Source organism: Trifolium pratense, unplaced genomic scaffold (genome assembly GCF_020283565.1).
Source record: "Trifolium pratense cultivar HEN17-A07 unplaced genomic scaffold, ARS_RC_1.1 scaffold_76, whole genome shotgun sequence".
Classification (NCBI taxonomy): domain Eukaryota; kingdom Viridiplantae; phylum Streptophyta; class Magnoliopsida; order Fabales; family Fabaceae; genus Trifolium; species Trifolium pratense.
Window position 1 is genome coordinate 32,594 of NW_025721058.1, and position 23,301 is coordinate 55,894.

Genomic DNA, 23,301 nt, shown 5'->3' on the forward strand with positions numbered 1-23,301 from the left:
ACCTCTATTTACCGGCGAAAATTACTGGCGGTTTTGGCCCTCAGTAGCTTACTGGCGGCCTAATCCCCCAATAATTAAACAAAACCGCCACAAACTAAACAAATAATATTTAAACAAGAAAATTTGAATTTATTGGCGGTCCTGGCCGTCAGTAATTCTCTTTTTAATTACCGGCGGTCCAGGCCGCCACTACCTAAGCAAGAATAAATAAAAAAAAAAATTGACGCCTTGAAAAATGTCCAGTCCTTACTGGCGGCCTAGGCCGCCACAAACATGTTGGGAATATAAAAAAATAGCCGTTGGAGGACTTAGTGGCGGTTTTAACCGCCGGTAATGTCCTTGAAACTTGCCCAGCCATTAATGGCGGCCTGGGCCGCCGCAAAGTTGTTGGAATTTGAAAAAAAATATAACCGTTGGGGCTTAGTGGCGGCTTTGACCGCCAATAAGCTCCAAGCCCAGATTTTTACGAATTTCACCTCCTGTATATATATCTTCCTTCACTTCACAACTCTCATTTCCCACAATCCTTTCTCTATCTAAAATTTCTCCAACATCTCTCTAAAAATTCTTAACTCTTTATCATTTCAACTCTTTATCATTTCACTCTTGTTTTTCTTCATTTTGGTAAGTATTTCTCTAATATTCATGCAAGTTTAATATTTGATGTTTATATTGAAATGATAAATTGTGTTTATGCTAATAGTTAGTTTTTAAATTTTATTATAGCAAGTGTTATTTTGTATGGCGATTTGTACATAGGAGTATAATGTAGACACCACTCTTCCTCAGCATAAAAATGTAAGTCCAATTTTTTTTAAAAAAAACTTTATGAGTTGTTTTGTAATGTTATATATATTTTTATTAATAGTTGTTTTTATGTTTTTTTATTTAAAGATTCATGGTTGGTTCGTCCGTTGTCGTAGTTGGGAGCTTAGTTTAAATAACTCCAAGTCAGACACTACCCGGCACAACAAGTAAGTAATATTATTTGGTTTGTATAATATATATGTTTGTGTGATTTTTTAAGCTTAGTATTTTTTTTGTTATTATTAAAATATATTGTTGGTTAACATGTTTAATGTGATTTTTTTTAAAGTTATTCTCGCCGGTTATATGTTTAATATGATGTTTAAAAGTTATATTTTAAATTTTTGTTAACAAAATTATTAGATCGTGTAAAAAGAAAAATAGTTATTAATATTTAACTTAACCACATGCATGTAAAATGATAATTATGTTTTAATTTTTATTTAAAAAAAAAGTGTTAAATATTTTTAAAAATAATAAATAATAATGTTTTATTAATTAATAAACAAAATACGAAAAAACAATATAATTTTCAATTAAATAAAAAAACGTAATTTAAAATAAATAATCACTGTTTTATATATTAATAAATAATTATGTTTAATTATTAATATTTTAAATAATTATGTCTTATTTTTATATTAAATAAAAAAAGTTTTTTTAAAATAAATATAAACAAAATTATTAAAAATATTAAATTTTATATTTAAATAAATTAAAATGTTTTTTTAAAGCAATTAATATTTAAAAAAAATGTTTTTTTAAAACAAAATAATTAATTATTAAATTTTATATTTAAATAAATTAAAATGTTTTTTTAAAGCAATTAATATTTAAAAAAACGGTTTTTTTAAAACAAAATAATTAATTAAAAATGTTTTTTTTTAAAAATTCGAATAGGCTGTAGTGGCGGTCCAAACCGTCGCTAAATGGTCAAAATCTGGGCAAAATTAGTGGCGGTCCTGGCCGCCAGTAGGTCTGTCGCAACCTGCAAAAGGAACTGTCCTTTCTGACACTAAATTTTGCGGCGGTCAAGGCTGCCAGTAACGTCTTTGGTCTTTGAATTGACCGTTGTTACTTTGTGGCGGTCTGGGCCGCCAGTAAGTCTCGTCATGGAAGTTTTCGACGGCTTAGACCGCCGGTAGCGTTACTGTCGCCTTATTTACTGGCGTATCGTGGCCGCCATTAGGCCGCCACTAATTCCACTGTTTCTGGCGGTTTTTAGCTGTTTCTGGCGGTTTTTGGCCGCCAATAAGTGGCGTTTTTCTTGTAGTGAACAACCAAGAACATATATAGTTGTATAAGGCGTTAAAAATATTTAAGAAATTCGTGATTTCTTCATAGTTCTGTCGCGACAAGTAGCATTTTCCAAAATAGATAAATAAAGAGCCAATACTGTTTGCCTTGTGTACGTTCTGTTTTTGAAAGATGGTTGAACCAATTCTATACAGCGTTGCTACAAGTCTCATTAACAGGTGACTTCATTTTCAACCTTTTAACTATTTTTTTGCAGTTAAAATTATCATACATGGTATAATTACTTCGATGTGATATTGTCAAGATGAAAATAGTTACATGGTTTGCTGAAAATTTTCTTTACAATTTATAAATCGTTGGATAAATCCAACAACCAAGAACATAGTTATATAAGACGTTAAAAATATTTAAGAAATTCATGATTTTTTGGTGACTAGTTCTGTCATGACAAGTAGCAACGGGATAGAATTGGTTGTTGGACAAATAAAAAAAGAAGAAAAAGAGACAATGGAAGAGCCAATACTGCCCATCAACATCAACGGGATGTTGGACAAATAAAAAAAGTAGAAAAAGAGACAATGGACCCAATTGATCGAAGTCCAACAATCTAAATTACTATATAAACATATTCACACCTATAATATAAGTAACAATATAAGTAACGAAAGAAACAAAAAATACAATTTATAAACAGCCAAGCAGGCAATAATACTCTATCAACTCTCTAGGCTTTGATTCTCTCATGGGTTGCACAACAGATCACAGTTAAAGAAAGTCAAACAAAAACTTAGCATGTGATTAACTTTCGTCAAACAAAAATCAAGTACTCCTTCCGTCTGTTGACACCAAAATTATAATATTGGTAATATTCATTTCGACTTGGTGTTATAATTTGAATAGAAGAAAAACTCATTTCGATTAGGCATGGAACGTGATTTGTCGAAGTTAGCCATATTAAGTGGAATTCGACTAAACTATTTTGCTGTCGAAGGCTTCATTTTCAACAAGAAGTGACATATGTTTTAAGACATCGGAAGAAGTCATTCAAAGAGTCGAATATTGACATGGTTCTTCGATCAAGCAAACAACTCCTACGAAGAAGTTATCGGAAGTTATTCAAAGGGACATGTGTCAATCTTAGATATAGGAAGTTATTAAATATAAGACACTTGTCAAAATCTAACATGTAGGAAGTTATTTTCTATTTTCTATAAATAGTTGTAATTTCTATGTACAAAGGGTTGGATCTCATTTTCTAAAAACTCTGCAATGCCCACGCCACGGAGCAAACGGGTTCAAGGAGTGCATAGGAATGGATTCCAACCACCCTTTACATTTCATGCAATTTAATATATTGCTTTGTTCTTGCTTTATTTTCCTTTTTCTTTTGCAATTATGCATTCATTTTCATCTTCTTTATTTTTCTTTCTTTTCAATACTCACTTGAATATTTTTTCTATTATGTTGTCGTGAGACAACTTGTTATTAAAAGTTGTTGGATGCGATTCTAACACTAAAAAGAACAATGATTTTGTTCTTAAAGACGCATGAATTACATCATAAATCCCGAGACTTGAACGAACACTTCAAAAAAAGGATTCTTATCGGATCCTGCAGTTAGAAGGACTTTTATCCAGGTCTTAAAGTAACAATGGATAATTATGTTTACGTTACCAAAAATTGGTGTAAACAAATTGGTGCGGTGAGCGTGGAGTTTCAAGTTTAGGGTTGATCAATGCTTTATGCGTTTGAAAATGATAATTTAATCTCTAAGCCAAACAATGTTTTTGAAAATATTGATATTTTTGGGAAAATTGTGAATCAAATTGTGGCTATGAGAAACGGTTTTTGAAACCGTAGTAAAAATGGTTATTTTACACCATGATTTTTGAGAAACCAATATCTTGAATGTTCAAATTAAATTTTGATGTAATACTTTGCCATGCATGATGTTAAGATGAAAGTTGTTTTTAAAATTGGTAAAGTGATCCAAATTTTGTTGATCTTATCAAGTATGAAAAGATAATCGAAATATTGGCCAAACAGGGTCGAGAGATATTGTAGATCTGGTCGAATTTTCATATTGTTTATCTCATTCTAAGAATGATGTTTTCGACCAAGCATTTTATTAAGGTTTTGACCAAAACATTGGTAAAGTGTTACCATGTTTCTTTCGACATAAAAAAAATGTGATGATGAAGTCCGAATCATCTTCTCTAAAATTTGGCCATGTTTCTTTCAAAAGAGGTCATTAAGTGTTTTCTCTAAATTTATGACATGATTAAAAATGTTATTCCTCTCACTTTCTTCGAGAAACAACATTTTTGGGGGCCTCTGTTGACACCAAAATTATAATATTGGTAATATTCATTTCGACTTGGTGTTATAATTTGAATAGAAGAAAAACTCATTTCGATTAGGCATGGAACGTGATTTGTCGAAGTTAGCCATATTAAGTGGAATTCGACTAAACTATTTTGCTGTCGAAGGCTTCATTTTCAACAAGAAGTGACATATGTTTTAAGACATCGGAAGAAGTCATTCAAAGAGTCGAATATTGACATGGTTCTTCGATCAAGCAAACAACTCCTACGAAGAAGTTATCGGAAGTTATTCAAAGGGACATGTGTCAATCTTAGATATAGGAAGTTATTAAATATAAGACACTTGTCAAAATCTAACATGTAGGAAGTTATTTTCTATTTTCTATAAATAGTTGTAATTTCTATGTACAAAGGGTTGGATCTCATTTTCTAAAAACTCTGCAATGCCCACGCCACGGAGCAAACGGGTTCAAGGAGTGCATAGGAATGGATTCCAACCACCCTTTACATTTCATGCAATTTAATATATTGTTTTGTTCTTGCTTTATTTTCCTTTTTCTTTTGCAATTATGCATTCATTTTCATCTTCTTTATTTTTCTTTCTTTTCAATACTCACTTGAATATTTTTTCTATTATGTTGTCGTGAGACAACTTGTTATTAAAAGTTGTTGGATGCGATTCTAACACTAAAAAGAACAATGATTTTGTTCTTAAAGACGCATGAATTACATCATAAATCCCGAGACTTGAACGAACACTTCAAAAAAAGGATTCTTATCGGATCCTGCAGTTAGAAGGACTTTTATCCAGGTCTTAAAGTAACAATGGATAATTATGTTTACGTTACCAAAAATTGGTGTAAACACCGTCCCAATTTGATTGACACAGTTGAATGTTGTGCACTATTCACACATGTTGTTTTGATTTTATTTTTTTAGGTTATACAACTTTGAATTAGTCAAACAAAAGCTACAGTCAAACAAAAATTAATAATATCATTAATTTATACAACTTCGAATTAGTTTAGTATTTTTTCTAATATTATCTTTTGTTTAAAAAATTAAAAGTTTGTACATACATGTCTCCACCACTTGCAAAAACTAAGCATGTGGAGTCATCACGTGTGTAGTGGACATAACATAATCACTACTTATTCCCTAGCTATTGTTATTATCTTCCAATGCCTTTGCTTGATTTATTGCAATTAATCACCAAACTCAGTCACTTTTAAATTTTGTTCTTACTTCATCTGCTTTCATTTTCTTCATTAGAAGAATGATCGAGGCAGTTTGCCGTTGCTGCAAATCTTATTAACAAGTGAGTTCATTTTCAACCCTTTTCTAATCCTTCCACACTGTCTTGTATGGTTATTTTTATTTATTTGAATATTTTTTGAGAAAAAAATATGATGAAATTACAAAATAGTATATAGATTATCCATACTTAGCATATATTTAAGATTGTAGAGACTAGGGGCTTCATATCCGAATCAATTCAAAAGTAAAATCACAAACCAAACCAATCTAATTAAATTGAAAAATCGCAAAAAATCGCATTTAATTCGTTTGAATCAGTTTGATTTGGTTTGCGGTTTTCATTTCAGAAAATCGAAGCAAACCAAATCGCAATATTTAACTTAACTCCATCAACTAGTAGAAATCAACCTATTATCTAGTACAAGAATATAAATTCTAAATAGATCCTACATGGCTATATGCTCTAATTCTCATAGCTATATGGAAGCTCTAATTCTAAAAATTCTAAATAGATCTACAAATTCTAAACTAAAATATAATTTATTTTTTAAAAATATAAATTTAAAAAATATTTAAGCATATTTTTCTAAAATAGAAACATCTCATTAGACTTGAATGATTAAATGGTCAACCCATCAGAGTCCACTCGGAGACAAAAGTTCAATCAAATAATTCAAATAATTAATACTAAATAACAATTTGACCATATTTTACAAAAAAAAAATGAACAAAAAGAGCACAACACATGAATGTAAGACCAAACTGAAGCATAAACAAAGAGAGATTTGTGAATGAGAAATACAAGTCACCTATCTTCTATAGGAAAGAAAAGGGATTATCTCACATTGTTCAAGAGGGCTGGGTATAGGAAACACCAGGATTTGCTATCGTTAATAAATAACGCAGTACTATATTAACACATTTAAGTTAGTCTGGTGGTATTGATTTGGGACTTACCAAACAGTGCCTAAAATGATTTTGATCATTCATTCGGATGGTTGATACGCGTTCCAGCATGCAATCTATTTCCTCAATGAGATTACTGAATATATATTTGTGCATCGTAAAGTAAAAATCCATTCTTTAGTATAAAGCATTAATCAACCGAGACGTTGTAGTAAATGAAAAGGATTTATAAAAAGGTTTTTCTATTATTTGCAACTTAATTTGCACTTTGCACATGTTCATAAATTCAAAATAGTAAATTTAATTACATTGGAATTTATGCATTTCATATTAAATGGAGAATAAATATATAAAAATCAGTGACAACAATAACATAAAAAAATGGGGAATAAAAAAAATACTTAATTGATCACACCATCAAATAAAAGTGATTTGGACTATTTATTGGATCAAAGACTTATTCAAACCAATGTTAAAACTATTTTTTAAAATCGCACATCTTAAAACCATGCCCGGTTTTGAGCAGAGCAGGGCAACCAGATCCCAGTTCAGGAAATTATCTCATCTCACCCACTCACTTTTTTTCCTATTCCCCTAGAAATTCGGAAAATGTTTTTCGAATTTTTTATAGTTTAAATTTTACACTAAAAAAATAGTTCGGAACGTATTTTTCGAATTTTTTTGCGCGCTAGGAAAATAGGCGAGAAAGTGAGTGGATGAGATGAGAAAATTCCCTAGATCAGGACCTCCAAAAAATTGGGGCCTTAATTTTTTTCAAGCCCATCATTTAAAATATTGCTTAAGTAAATTTTCGGACAACATAAATCATCAAATGTTTCTTGATCTATTGGTCTGCACATCAGTCCTAATGTTTCAGTGTTGAGGGGTGGTGAGTTCCAAGCTTATTTTTGGCTTTTTTTTATATTTTATTTTAACACATCAATTCATAATAAATATATTTAATTTTAATTTAATATTATTTCAAGAATTGTTACTCTAATTTGTCCGGGGCCTTCAAATGTATTGAGACTGTCCTGCTTAAAACATCATTATTATTTTCATTTTAAACTTTTTTTTTTCTAGTATTTTTCATTCAAGACAATATCTGTTTTTTTAGTGGCAAATATTAATTTTTTTTTAAAAAAAAGCCAAAAATATTATATATTAATATAGAAAACGAAAATACTATAAGAGAAGGTTTTACATAACAAAGAGATATTGGAAGTACACTTTATAAAAACTCAAACCGAGGAATGGTAATATCAAACTCTCTAACACACTTATTTAACTCACTCCAATAATAAAAAGCCACATCATCCACTTTTTTTAATCCTTTACCGGTTGACTGGTTCTACAATTTGCTCTAAACAACAATTTTATTTTTTCTTTTATTTCTAAATAACATTTAACTGCAAAGTGTCTTCTTCTCCACAAAGCTCTTGGTTCTTTCTCATCTGTCCATGGCTCCTCCTTCCGATCTGTCCATCTCCTTTCTGTTACCGTCACCATATCGTTTCTGATTGGGTTTCCATATCTCGTTTCGTATTTCGTCACCATATCTCCTCTTTCCGATCTTGTTGAGAATTTTTCCATATCTCGTTTCCTATTTCGTTTCCGATTGGGTTGGACTCTGAGGTTTTTAATCTGGGTACAATTTGGATTTAACATCATCTAGTCTCAACCGTTTAATTTCATTCCTTGTTTATGTGGTCCTCTTAATCTTCTTCTAATTTCAACGGTTTAACCAAACACGTCACTGTGAAAAAAATATATAATAAAAATCTTTTATTATCTTTTTTTTCTACAACAAATACTAGCTCAAAAATATATAATAAGAGTCTAAGTTTAATTTTTTATTTTTATAACCGTTTAACGAAATTGACTGAAAGGACTAACTATAATGCAAACGGTAAAAACGTAAGAGACTAAACTGATAATTTTTAAACATAATTGACCAAATTAAAATCTAAAATAAACATATTAGGCTAAATAGACCCGTACTGTACGGGTCAAAGTTCTATAGTTAATTACGGTGCTATGGCCTAAGGCCCGTTATATTAAGGGGTCTAATTTTTTTTATTATGTCTACCTACTATTATATTTATATAGAAAATAGAAAAAACAATTATGCTTAAGGAAACATGCAAAATGTGACTGAGGTCCATTTTTTTTTACCCACTAAATAAGTGAGTGAGACTCAATTGGGAGAAAACGTAATTAGACATAATTGGTATAATACCAAACTAGAACTTCGCAGAACAAAAACGAAACGACACTGCTTTTGCCTTTGTTCCTGTTGAGTTTGTTTTGTGATTTTTTAATTCCTGCATCTTTGTAAGGTATGTATGGATGCTATAATTTTTTCTTATTTAGATTTTGGTGTTTTGTTTTTTGTGTTCCTAATTTTATTAACAAGTTATTTAACTTTTTTTTTTTACAATAACAAGTTATTTAACTTATTTTCTACAAATTGTTAATACTTATGAAATTATTTTTTGCATTTAATATTCCCATTTCAACTATTTGAATCTTATAGTTTTTCAATTCTACATCCAAGTAAGCATTGTACTTCACATGTGCTATTGTTCTCTATTTGAGTTTTTTATGTTTATATTTGAAGCCTAGAAGATATTGCAAAATTTTCAATCTTTAGATCTGCTTGCCTTGTGTACGTTCTGTTTTTGAAAGATGGCTGAAACAATTCTATACAGCGTTGCTACAAGTCTCATTAACAGGTGACTTCATTTTCAACCTTTTAACTATTTTTTTGCAGTTAAAATTATCATACATGGTTGTTTATTATATATAATTACTTCGATGTGATATTGTCAAGATGAAAATAGTTACATACATGGTTTGCTGAATATTTTCTTTACAATATAGTTTGGCTTCTGCTGCTTTACGTGAATTTGCACGGATTAATGGTGTTATGGATGAGTTCGAAAGACTTAAGAACACTGTTGAATCTATTAGAGCTGTGTTACTTGATGCTGAGGAGAAACAAGAGCAAAGTCATGCCGTCCAAAATTGGGTAAGAAGGCTTAAAGATGTGCTTAGTCCTGCAGATGACTTGCTAGATGAATTTGTTATTCAAGATATGATACAAAAAAGGGATGAACCTCATCAAAACAAAGTAAAAAAGGTACTTAATCCATTCTCTCCAAACAAATTTGCTTTCCGCCATAACATGGCTAATGAGATTGAGAAAATACAAAAAATGTTTGATGATGTGGTGAGAGATATGACTGGGTTGAATCTAAACCCAAAGGTTGGGGTGGTTGAGAAAACTAACAGTGAATGGAGGGAAACTAGTTCTTGTGTGATAGAATCAGATATCATTGGAAGAGAAGGAGACAAAGAGAAGATTGTAAACTTGTTGAGACAGCCACATGAAGATCAAAATGTCTCTTTGGTTGCTATTGTTGGGATTGGTGGTTTGGGAAAGACAGCTCTCGCTCAATTGGTATACAATGATGGCGAAGTAAGAAAGATTTTTGAAAAGTTTATGTGGGTATGTGTCTCTGATAACTTTGATGTCAAAACTATTCTCAAGAACATGTTGAAGTCATTATTACCTAAGGAAAAAATTGATGATACATTAACATTGGACAACTTGCAAACTATGCTTCGTGACAATTTAAATGGTAAGAGATACTTGTTAGTCCTGGATGACGTTTGGAACGAGAGTTCTGAAAAGTGGGATAAATTGAGGACTTACTTGATGTGTGGTGCTCGGGGCAGTAAGGTTGTAGTGACAACTCGAAGTAGAATAGTGGCAGATAGAATGGGTGTAAAGGATCCATATGTTTTGAGTGGTTTGATTCCAGAAAAATCTTGGAGTTTATTAAAGAAGATTGCATTTGGGGATGACACCATTCGAGTGGATCAAAATATTGAATCAATTGCACTAGTACAGAAAACACTTTTTACATCTGGCCAAAACCCCCTTTTACATCTGGCCCAAGTCAGAGGTAGACGTACGAGAAGTAGTAAGTTTATGCTTTTTACATCTGACATTCGCCAGATGTAAAAGTATCCCCTTTTACCTCTGTTCTCAAGTTTCAGCTGACCAATTTTTTTTTTTAATTAAATTGGACCTTTTACATCTGACCAAGTCACCAGATGTGAAATAGTAACTATATTTAATTTTTTTTTTTTTTCAAAATCCTGCGTTTTTTTTTTTTTTTTATATTTTTAAATCCTATTTTGTAATTAAAAAAAACCAAAATAGCATTACAATTCAACATTCAACCAAAATACAATTACATTCAACCAAGTCATTAAAATTCAACATTCAACCAAAATACAATTACGTACCAAAGTCATTACAATTCAAATAAAATACCAAGTCTTACAAGTCAAGCAAAATACCAAAACAATCCAAAATGTTATAACATTCAAGCAAAATACAAGTCATTACAATTCAAAACATCCTAGTTAATGTCAATCTATTGTAACTAGCTAGCTCCTAAACCTCATCATCGGAAACAACATAATCTACCTCGGGATTGTACAGGTCAAGAAAACAAGTAGCCCAGTTGTTTCGCAATTCATACATCTCCTCCTCGGTTAATGACGTGGGATCATCGAACACCTCACTTGCTCAAGTCTTTCTTTCTCGGCAGTACTATTTGCATAGGAATTCAAAGCAGATAAATTTACCTTGAATCAGGCATCGAATAATCAGAAGACTCATTATCTGAACCAGCATCAATTAAAGGAATTGATTCAAGAAGACCAATAAAACTGGCAAAGCCTTCAGGGTTTATGCATTGGTCTTTGGCTTGATTGATAGTTGAACTCAGGTGAAAGCAAAAGTTTTGGTCATTGTACAAAATTACAGGGCCATCTACTGCTAAAAAAGGAATCAACCAAAGTATATACGATTGTCAAGAGATAACTTAAATTCAACCAAAAACAAATGTAAGATAAGCACAGTAAATCAAGAAAAACCTAAAAACTCCATAAAGATTACATAATGAGATAGCATCGCATCTTTGCTTACCAGCTTGTTGGTGAAGGGCATCTGGTAGAGGCTGGGGTAGTTCATACAAATAGTCTTCCCGGTCATCTTTTTTGGGAGGCCACTTAGAATCCACTGAATCATCAAGATTTTCAGATAAATAAAAACATCCAAAATCACCATGTTTCACTTCAACCTATCATAAAAGGAAACCAAAAAGGATTTATTCGTTAATTTTGACCAGAGGGATGCCTGTTTCAAAGTCCAATGAATTACTTTATGATATCAAAAGAGTGTATAGTGAAGGATGAAAATTTATTTTTGCGGACACACATAAAGATACCAAATTCCCAAAATTTGAAAATTAACACCTGTATCTCAGTGCAAGGAAACTTCAAAAGAAAACAACTGCTTTATGATAATAGATGTAACTTATTTCAACCAAAAATGCTAATAAATCAGCCAAAAAATACATCTCATCACATGGAATGTGAAAAACTGAGAAATTAGTAATCAAATTATGTGCATAGAAAAACTTAGTTGTCTAGTCTCAAATAATAATACAACTTTTTTGCCCACAATACATGCACCCCACCACCAAACAAAATGCTGTCATAATACAAGTTTTATGCTAAAATTGACAGAATACAATTAGTCTGCTCATTATCAATGCATTCCTTAACTTCATCGGAATATTAAATTTATGAGATAAACAAAATAAGGAAGAAAACAGTAATAATAAATCTAATGGCTTACAGCCATACCAATATTCGCTTAAACTTGGTATCTAGCAAATGAGGGTGCTCCAGGTGCAATAGATCAGAGGTGATATCATTAGCTGAGTAAGTTCCAGATAATAAGTTAGTTGGTAGGAATCAATAGGAAAAACATGAGCCTAAAAAGGGAACAACCAAATTAAATAACTTTGGTAATCATTTAAGTTTCTGGCAGAGCATATATACCTTTGAAAATTTGTTTTTTTTTCATCGAAATTAAACATCAGATAAGGAATTGTTACACACAAATGCATGGCAAATGTATCATCTAGAAAAGATAAACTTTGTAAAACTGTCTATAAGTAGAATGAGCACATATAGCATGCCTATTATATATAATATATCTCCTTGCTATTGCATGTCACTCAGAGATCAGGGTCGTCGTATCTGCATTAATTTCCTGTTAAATGACCAAAAAAATGGACCTAACCTTGTTGATATTACCATATACATTCAATTCATTATGTATAAACTGATATGCTAATATTAACAACCATCATAGGGAGGAAATCTTTACGCAGAGTCTGGAACTCTAGATATGAAGTTCATTGTTTAAACCCATGAAACATACCTGAGCTTCTGTAAGCTGATTCCTGCAGCCCAAATGATGGGAAGCCTGCATCCTCATTTTCAGTATAGCTTCTTCTAAGTGAGTTCGCAGAAGATTTAGCAGATTCCAGAGGAACAACAACTGCTGCCATATTGTCCATACTGCCCTTTTTTAAGGCAGTATTAATAATAAAATCCGCTAATGAATAGGAAGATGAAGAGGTGCACTCTGATCTCATGTCACTAAAACGGTGTACTTCCCACAACAAATCACAGACATCTTGCACACTCAACTTCTCAAAGACTCCATCAGATGCAGCCACCAAGTAGCTATCATTTGCAGTTAGAGGTTGCCAATCAGTCACTTCTGGTACAGATATAACTCCATAACTGTTGAAAGTTCATTATTATAAGAAATGTGTTACAATTTCAACACATAGTGTAAAGAAAAACCAGTCAGCCTGATATTTTAAATTGTTAGCCCCACACGCGTTAGTGCTTCGATTTTGAAGCCTGACATTCCCTTCCCTACCTTTTTGCAATTTAATTTTAAGACAAGTGTGGGAGTTGGTTTAAATTTACATGTCAAAATGAAGTGCCTTGCACGTGACAGAAGGCTGCAGGTACACTTGATAAGTTGATATAAGCTTGGAGTTTAGGAAAATAATTTCCATCGAACCTACCTTTTAAAGAACACATCACCAATAGCCCGTGTAATAGCTAACTGACCATTTACGCGAGGTACACCACCCCAATTTAGAACTTGACCACCAGCAGCTTCCACCCGAGTTTTTTCATCCTCTCTGTCTGGATGATGATCGCTAGTCAATTCCTTCACTGCAAAATGAGTGAACCCATTGGAAGATGCTAATCTGTACTTTTCACGATTCCACACAGAAACAGAACCATCACGCTCTGTCTGCCTATACAGCTTTAATAAAGAGGCTACAAACAAAATATTAAAATTAACAACCTTATAGTTATGTTTCCTTTAAATAAAGAGTATGCTGGCCACCTTATAATAACCCTACATAATATAATATTTATATATTCAGACAAAAGAAAGGAGCAATCGGATAATATACATATCCTAATAATGCCATGATAAACTTATATCTTTAACAATGAAAGTTTGGTTATATTTCATAATCTTTCTCACCTTTAGCCTCCTTAGGAGACTGAAAATTTTCAGAGCAAATGAAAGCCTTAGAGTCTCCAATATTGGCAACCAAAATTTTATCATCTGCAACCAATACAATTGTTGCTGTAGATCCTGAATGAAGGTTATTTCTAGAGGCTTCCTTCATAGTTCAATTGAAAGATGTTAATACAAGAACACACACAAAAATGTATCAAATAAAAAAAATTTGTAAAAGTGAACAAAAAGTCAAACTTACCTCAGAAAACTTCGCATCAATATCATTGATTGCTCTCAACAATGCTTCCTTCAAATTAAAAAGGAAAATATTTAAAAAGGATTAAAATAGAAAGAAGAGTACCTGAATCGATTTGGAGTTAGGGTTCGTGAGAGAGAGGACGGCGCTGGTGGTGAGTTGAGAGAGAGGACGGCGCTGGTTCTTGCGAAGGTGAGGACGGCGCTGGGTTGATGCGTTTTGGGTGCGAATCGAAGGTGAGGACGGTTTTGCTTCTTCGTTCGTTCGTGAAGGTGAGACGGGTTTTGCTTCGTTCGTGAAGATGAAGAGGGTGGGTGTTGCTGGGTTGCTACGAATTGAAGGTGAGGACGGCGCTGTGGGTTGCTGCGATTTGAAGGTGAGGACGGCGCTGTGGATTTGAAGGTGAGGACGGCGCTGCGATTTGAAGGTGAGGACGCGATTTGAAGGTGAGGGTTTAGTTCTTTTGGGAGAGAGACAGATACACTCTTTACCTTTGTTCCAAAAATATTTTTTTTTTTTTGTATTTAACCTGACATTTTACATCTGTGCCTAAATATGGCCAGATGCATACATATTTTAGATAATTTTCACCATAATTACAAGATTGCCACCGCGTTTAGTTATGCCTCTGGTACATTGAAGTCAGATGTAAAAAGTCTTGTCTATTTATTTTTTACATCTGTGGATATTGAAGCCAGATGAAAAGGTTACTCCACATAGCCTTTTACATCTGACATATGCTCGTCAGATGTAAACATGCTGTGTAATATGTTATATTTGTACTAGTGTTGGTAAGAAGATAGCAAAAAAGAGCAACGGAGTTCCATTAGCAATTAGATCGTTGGGAAACATATTACAGGGTAAAAGTGAAGAAAAGGAATGGAATGATGTCTTACGAGGTGATTTTTGGAAATTGTGTGAGGATGAAGATAGCATCTTGCCGGTTCTAAAATTGAGTTACAATAACTTATCGCCTCAACAAAGACAATGTTTTGCTTATTGCTCTTTGTTTCCTAAGGATTGGGAATTCCAGAAGGATGAGTTGGTTCAAATGTGGATGGCACATGGTTATCTTGATTGTCCGGTGGAAGGGAAATGCATTGAAGATGTTGGTAATCAATTCATTCATATTTTTTTGATGAAATCATTCTTCCAAGAACCAAAACGGAAAGAAGATGGTGATTTAATTGGTTTTAAAATGCACGATTTAATGCACGATCTTGCAAAACAAGTAGCTGGTGATGATTGTTGTTACTTGGATAATAACGCAAAAGGATTTCGAGGAAGACCTGTCCATGTATGGGTTGAATTTGACGCATTTTATTTACTGGAATCTTTGGATGCTAGTAGGCTGCGAACTTTGATTGTGCTTTCTTTTAATGATGATGATTTATTGGATAGAGAGAAACAATCACTTATTTCAAGGTTCAAATACTTGCGTGTCTTGAAGTTGTGCGATGATCTTTGTATTGACCTATATGTTTCAATTGAAAAATTGAATCATTTAAGATTTCTTAAATTCTCTTTGGTTTCTACACTAAAAAAGTTTCACAAGTCCATAGAAAATCTTGTTTGTTTACAAATCATACAAGTGAGATTGGATGATAAGGTTGTACTTTCTACAAAAGTTGTCTCAAAATTAATCAATTTGAGACGCCTTGCTATTAAACAAGGGAAGTTCAGAGACAAGACACCAGTTGGATTTGGAAAATTGTGCATACCACAACTTAGGAGTGTAAATTTTTCCAAATGGCTTTCTCCTCTCACAAATATTATTGAAATATTTCTTAAATATTGTGAAGGTTTCAAATATCTCCCACCTTTGGAAGGTCTTCCTTTCCTCAAGTCACTTTACTTAGGTGGCCTTCAAGATTTGGAGTACATATATTACGAATTGCCTATCCATGAGCCATTCTTCCCATCTTTGAATAAACTAGAGATCTGGAACTGTAGCAAACTGGTGGGATGGAAGAGGAAGGGAGATGATTTCAATGATATTAACACTTCATCGCATCATCTTTTCCTGCCTCAATTTCCTTGTCTATCTTTTTTTGAATTTTCTTATTGCCCAATGTTGACTCATATGCCTACTTGTCCAAACATTAAGAAATTATTATTGTTGCAAATGGTGTTGTCTACATGGGAAGAAACGCCAAATATAGCACCGTCACAATGCTCACTCAGTTGCACTCCTCTTTCCTTGCAAATTAATGTGGATTTGAAAAACGTCTCACAATATTGGTGGCAAAATCTTACTTCTCTCGAGAATCTTGAGTTTATGTATTTTTCAAGTCAACAATTTCAAGCAATTGAAATCTGGTTGTTTAAGGAAGACTTCAACTATCTTCCTTCATTGCGAAATATTGAATTTTTCGATTGTTCCCACATAAAGGCATTGCCAGATTGGATATGCAAAATCTCATCACTTCAGCATATCAAGATAAGCTATTGCGGTGAATTGGTATTGCTACCTGAAGGAATGACACGTCTTACCAACTTACATACCTTGGAAATCATTGGATGTCGACTCTTAATTGAAGAATATGAGAAAGAAACAAGTGCAACTCGGGCTACAATTGCACACATCCCAAACATAATCATTAAAAAGTGATTCGGATTAGAAAGGTACCCATATACTACTAGTATTTTTGGTTTCTATTGTTTAGTTTTCTCAATTTTTGAAAGTAAACAGTTTCCACTATTTAAACCTTGAAATGCTTTTTTATTTTTTGTTTTTCCACTAATACTTGCAATTTATTTTCTTCACTTATTTAGGCTTTCTCGTTTGTAGTTTCAAAGTTTAAAGTAAATTCTTAAATTGTTATTTTATCATGTGTGAAAATGGAAGGAACAAAAAAAATTTCTTTTGGCCATAGAAAATGGGACGGATCTCTCATATGCATATTATGTTATGATTTAATGTATAAAAGACAGATCATTAATCAATTCAGTTAATATCTTCTTTCCACTTTTTCTTCTTCTCTTACCTTTAGTGCAACTAATTTGCATACCATTTTTTTCTTATACTCTAGAAAATTATATATATTCCAATTTATGTATGAAGTATCAGACACTGATTTTAAGTTATTTTGTGGACGTAGAAGAGTTATGTGTACAAGCTAGCTAGCTTGCTCAATAAAAGAAATGGATCCATGGAGGAGATGCTTGAAGAAGGCTGTTTGATGGAAACTTATGTGTACTACTAGTTTTATTTTGTAGAATAACTTGTTTAGCTCTATTGGAATGATTTTAATCGTAATAGGTTAGGTTTATTTTTGTATGTGTTTTGTTGATTTGATTGTTTATGTTTGAAATCATGTCTTATCTCTGTACTCTTTTTCCCTTCACCAAGATTTTATCCCACTGGGTTTTACTTGGTAAGGTTTTTAACGAGACAGAGAGTTTCTCTCGCACCTTGGGTTTTGGTCTGGTCCCCCTAAGGTTCATTTGTATTCTTCTTATTTTATTTTTATTTAATATATTTCATTTGAGTGTTTATTAAGTGGCTTGTCAACGTAGTTGAGATGTCTTAATTCTTTCACTTTTATAAAAAAATTGAGGCTGATTGATCTGTTCCACAACTTTTCCATGAATGATCTTCTTATGTTGTGTTCTAATTGGTGAATAGTTGGAATCCATGTTATGTTATAATAATTTCTTATTTTGAATGCAAATTTTTAAAGGACGGTGGATTTGGAAATTGATCATGGTAGATGGACATGAGTTTTATCTTTGTTATTTTTATATTTCTGAAATTTTAACCTTGATAACAAGCTCATAGTTACTAGTGTTTTTTTTGGTCTGATTTGTATATCTAACCAAAGTTAGATGGATGGCACAACGCTAAATAAAATGTGTTAGATATACATAAATACAAAAATTCAAAAGATAAAATAATTTAGATGATATGACTAAATTATTATAGTAACATTTTTTTTTTCCTTATACTATACGTGTGTACGCACTTAAAATATATTTTAATTTTAATTGAAGTTGTGCCCAACTAAAAATTTCTCTAATGTGGATTTGATTTCTGGATTTGCTCTAATGTGTCTTTTAAAATGGAAACGGAGGTGAGTGCTCTAATCGTAGTTTTTGATGTTTTCTCTTCCCACCCCCCATGAATCTTTTATCCTCCTTGAATTTCCAATTTTGCCCTTGAAAAAACTTCGATTCGTAAAAACAATTGGGATAAGCAATTAAACACACAAAAGCAAAAACTATGAAAAGCAATAAAGAACACGATGGTTTGTGTGTGACGCACTTCAACAAATGGGCGTAGTTATCAAATGTACTGTACCATGGGGTACGGTCCGAGTTGTACATTTGATACACCTTGCTCTGGATGCTTGAATCGTGCTAAGAAGGATGCATGACTTTTGATTAGTTGAAGTCTTCATTCAAGAGGTACAACTGGGATGTTTTTCTTCCCGTATTCAACATTTGAGCTATGGCTTTTGTACTACACACTTCAATAATGGTGACATAACTTGGATATTGATCAGACATTCTGTTCCAGATGCACGGTTTAACTTGCCTGAACCAATCTGCACTAGAGGGACATTGGTCTACACTTCATCATTGAGCAGAGAGATTATTTGCATGATTCTAGTTAGCCGACTTCAGAACTTCGTTAACGCCATTCCTTGACTGCCTAGATGCATATTCGAGTGTTATGTTAAAAGATAGAGGTAGCAATTTATGTATGCGTGTTAAGGAATGAAAAATAGTAGTAATATCTTGTAATGTTGGGTAGTCATCAATATTTTAATTTCAATACAAATTTTAATATTTTTTTAAGACACTTGATACTGCTAACATAAAAAACGGGACACGGACACAGCTAATGTAAAGGGCACTATATTTTTTAGCGACAAGTTACTTTCAACTGAGCATGTGATTGCAGTCAAACAAAAACTAAGCATATGATTTCATGGTGTGTAAATAAAATAATATAAAATAATAAGAGATACTTTGTATTTATCATTGATGGTTATAAAACAAAGGTGTGTAAATTTAATTGGAAAGAAAGAACCCTTTGCGGAGCCATGTGAGGCATCATGAGGTGGGGGGACACAACGGCTACATGCCTGATTAACTATTGTTATTTTTCATATTAATATATTATCTGTCACACTCCATTTTCTTATTCCATTCTTTCTCATTACCAAACTTATAGCAACTTTTTCAATTGTGTTTTCATATTTTTGTTGATTTGAAGAATGGCTGAGAAAATTCCATATGGTGTTGCTACTACCCTCATTAACAGGTTACTTAATATTCAATCTTTTATATATCATATCATACACGGTTGTTTATTATTACTAGAACTAGAAGACAAGTATCAAAATGTAAACAGTTAGTTGGTATGCTGAAAATTTCTTTTGTCAGGTTGGCTTCTGCTGCCATACGTGAATTTGGACGGATTAATGGTGTCATGGATGAATTGGAAAGGCTTAAGAACACAGTTGAATCTATTAGAGCTGTGTTGCTTGATGCTGAGGAGAAACAAGAGCAAAGTCATGCCGTCCAAAACTGGGTAAGAAGGCTTAAAGATGTGCTTATTCCTGCAGATGACTTGCTAGATGAATTTCTTATTCAAGATATGATACAAAAAAGGGATGAACCTCATCATCAAAACAAAGTAAAAAAGGTACTTAATCCATTCTCTCCAAACAAATTTGCTTTCCGCCATAAAATGGCTAATGAGATTGAGAAAACACAAAAAATTTTGATGATGTGGTGAGAGATATGTATGTGTTGATTCTAAACTCCAATGTTGTGGTTGTTGAGAAACCTAACAATGAATGGAGGGAAACCAGTTCTTATGTGTTAGAATCAAATATCATTGGAAGAGATGATGACAAAGAGAAGATTGTAAACTTGTTGAGACAATCCCATGGAGATCAGAATGTTTCTTTGGTGGCTATTGTTGGGATGGGTGGTTTGGGAAAGACAACTCTTGCTCAGTTGGTATATGGTGACGACGAAGTTCAAAATTTGTTTGATAAGAGTATGTGGGTATGTGTCTCTGATAACTTTGATGTCAAAACTATTGTGAAGAACATGTTGGAGTCACTAACCAAGAAAAAAATTGATGATACATTATCATTGGACACCTTGCAAAATATGCTTGGTGGAAATTTATCCGGTAAGAGATACTTGTTAGTCCTAGATGACATTTGGAACGATAGTTTTGAAAAGTGGGATAAATTGTGGACTTGCTTGATGTGTGGTGCTCAAGGAAGTAAGGTTATAGTGACTACTCGTAGTAGAACTGTGGCTCAAACCATGGGTGTATGTGTCCCCTATGCTTTGAATGGGTTGATTCTAGAAGACTCTTGGAGTTTATTAAAGAATATTGCATTTAGGGATGATACCACTGGAGTGAATCGAACTCTCGAATCAACCGGCAAGAAGATAGCAGAAAAGTGCAGAGGCGTTCCATTAGCAATTAGATCATTGGGAGGCATATTAAAGAATAAAAGAGAAGAAAATGAATGGGGTCATGTCTTGTGAGGTGACTTTTGGAAATTGTGCGAGGAAAAAGATAACATCATGCCGGTCCTAAAATTGAGTTACCGAAACTTGTCACCTCAACAAAAACAGTGTTTTTCTCATTGCTCTTTATATCCTAAGGATTGGGAATTTAAGAAGGGTGAGTTGATTCAAATGTGGATGGCACATGGTTATCTTGAATGTTCAGTCGAAGGGCAATACATGGAAGATGTTGGTAACCAATTTGTTAATATTTTCTTGATGAAATCATTCTTCCAAGATGTAAAATTGAATGAAGATGGTTATATAAACTGTTTTAAAATGCACGATTTAATGCACGATCTTGCAACACAAGTTGCTGGAAATGATTGTTGTTACTTGGACAATAAGGCAAAAAAAATTATAGGAAGACCAGTGCATGTATCAGTGGAATCAGATGCAGTTTGTTTGTTGGAATCATTGGATGCTAGTAAGCTGCGAACTTTGATTATGTTTACTTCCAATGGCCAAAAGATATGCCATGAAGATGATTTGACAATTATTTCAACATTTAAATACTTACGTGTCTTGAAACTGAAGTATTTATTTTTGAGCAAGCTTTTTGGTTACATTGGAAAATTGAAGCATTTAAGATATCTTCACTTGTTAGAGTGTGGGGGACTAGAAAGTGGTTCCAAATCTATAGGCAATAATCTATTTTGTTTACAAACAATAAAAGTTTCATTGGGAATTGGTGCTGAAGTTGTACTTTCTACAAAAGTTATCTCAAAATTAATCAATTTGAGACATCTTGAGATTAATACTCAGACCTTCAAAGATGAGCAACCAGTTAGATTTGGTAAATTGAGTATACATCATCACAAAGGTGTGACTTTTTCCAAATGGATTTCTCCACTCACAAATATTGTTGAAATATCTCTTAGTTATTGCAAAGCTTTCCGATACCTCCCACCGGTGGAACGTCTTCCTTTCCTTAAGTCACTTAAGTTACGCTGCATTAATTATTTGGAGTACATATATTACGAAGAGCCTATTCTTCATGAATCATTCTTCCCATCTTTGGAGAGCCTACACATTTATAAATGTGATAAGCTGAGGGGATGGAGAAGGATGGGAGATGATTTAAATGATATTAACTCTTCACATCATCTCTTGTTGCCTCAGTTTCCTTGTCTATCTAAATTGGCAGTTAGAGAGTGTCGGATGCTGATTTGCATGCCTACTTTTCCAAACATTAAGAGCTTGTCATTGAATTACTACAGTGTAGAGATATTGCAAGCAACACTATGTAGTGCAGCTTCACAATACTCGATTGGTTGCACTCCTCTTTCCATGCTCAAATTCTTGCGCATTAATGAAACCATTGTGGATATGAAAAACGTCCCACAAGATTGGTTGAAAAATTGTACTTCTCTTGAGAATCTTGAGTTTGACGATCTTTCAAGTCAATATTTTCAAGTAATTGAAATATGGTTTAAAGATGACCTCATCCGTTTTTCTTCTCTCCAAAAAATCACCTTTCAATTTTGTATGGATCTAAAGGCATTGCCAGATTGGATATGCAACATCTTATCACTTCAGCACATCAAGATAGACAATTGCACAGATCTGGTATTGCTGCCCAAAGGAATGCATCGTCTTACCAACTTACGCACCTTAGAAATCATTGTATGTCCACTCTTAGGTGAAGCATGCCGGACAGAAACAAGTGCAGCTTGGACTAAAATTGCTCAAATCCCAAACATAATCATAAAAAGTGATTAAGATTAGAAAGGTACACACATTTCTTCTTAAAACAACTACTAGTATTTTTGGTCTCTATTGTTTAGTTTTGTCGATTTTTGAAAGTAAATAGATTCCATTATTTAAACCTTTTGAAACAGTTTTTAATTATTTTTTTGGCTCTAATTTATACTTGCAATTTATTTTCTTCACTTACTTATTTGCAGTTTCAAGTTTAAGGTAAATTTTTTTAAATTGTTATTTTAGCATGAAAAAACTGATTATTTGAATGCTTAATTACAGGTGAAACTGGAAGGGGGAAAAGCTTTTCTTTTGACCATATTCCAGAAGAATTATATTGAGCTAGCTAGCTTGCTCAATATAAGAAATGGAAGCATGGAGAAGATGCGTGAAAAGGCTGTTGATGTTTTTCTTAATTATCATTGATGAATATTTTCCTTGTCTTTAATTGTAATGTTATTGTGCTTGAACATAAGAGGCTGATTGATTGATCTGTTCTACAACTTTTCCATGAATGATCTACTTGTGTTGTGTTCTAATTGGTGGATAGTTGGAATCGGATCGGTAATGTATAATAAATTCGTATTTTGGATCCAAATTTTCAAAGACAGTGGATTTGGAAAATTGTTCCTGGTGAATCGACATGAGTTTTGGATTTGTTATCTTTCCTTAAAAAGCTATTTCTTGCAATTTTAACCTTGATACAAACTCATATAGTGACTAGCTAAAATGATTTTTGTCTGATTTATATACCTAACTAAAGTCAGATGGGGAGGCCCATAGGGTACATCTGTGGCGGAGAAGTTAACGGAAGCAGTGACGACATT

General features: G+C 32.9%; 2 protein-coding genes and 1 pseudogene across 2 annotated transcripts; 2 read left to right on the forward strand and 1 right to left on the reverse strand.

The window, feature by feature from the left end:
* Nucleotides 1–5,518: 5,518 nt before the first annotated feature.
* Nucleotides 5,519–17,731, forward strand: LOC123901734 (putative disease resistance protein RGA1). Its single transcript, XM_045951694.1, has 5 exons — nt 5,519–5,706; nt 9,172–9,286; nt 9,435–10,461; nt 15,030–16,858; nt 17,335–17,731. The coding sequence occupies exons 2-4, from the start codon at nt 9,240–9,242 to the stop codon at nt 16,842–16,844; spliced, it is 2,889 nt and encodes a 962-aa protein (XP_045807650.1). The 5' UTR covers nt 5,519–5,706; nt 9,172–9,239; the 3' UTR covers nt 16,845–16,858; nt 17,335–17,731.
* Nucleotides 10,861–14,991, reverse strand: LOC123901737 (putative protein phosphatase 2C 50). Its single transcript, XM_045951695.1, has 8 exons — nt 14,962–14,991; nt 14,237–14,284; nt 13,999–14,140; nt 13,523–13,784; nt 12,862–13,229; nt 12,279–12,352; nt 11,557–11,710; nt 10,861–11,406 (listed from the first exon to the last, which is right to left on the reverse strand). Exons 1-8 carry the CDS (start codon nt 14,989–14,991, stop codon nt 11,210–11,212), a joined length of 1,275 nt encoding a protein of 424 aa, XP_045807651.1. The 3' UTR covers nt 10,861–11,209.
* Nucleotides 17,732–19,072: 1,341 nt separating the features above from the next.
* Nucleotides 19,073–22,495, forward strand: LOC123901738 (annotated as a pseudogene).
* Nucleotides 22,496–23,301: the final 806 nt, after the last annotated feature.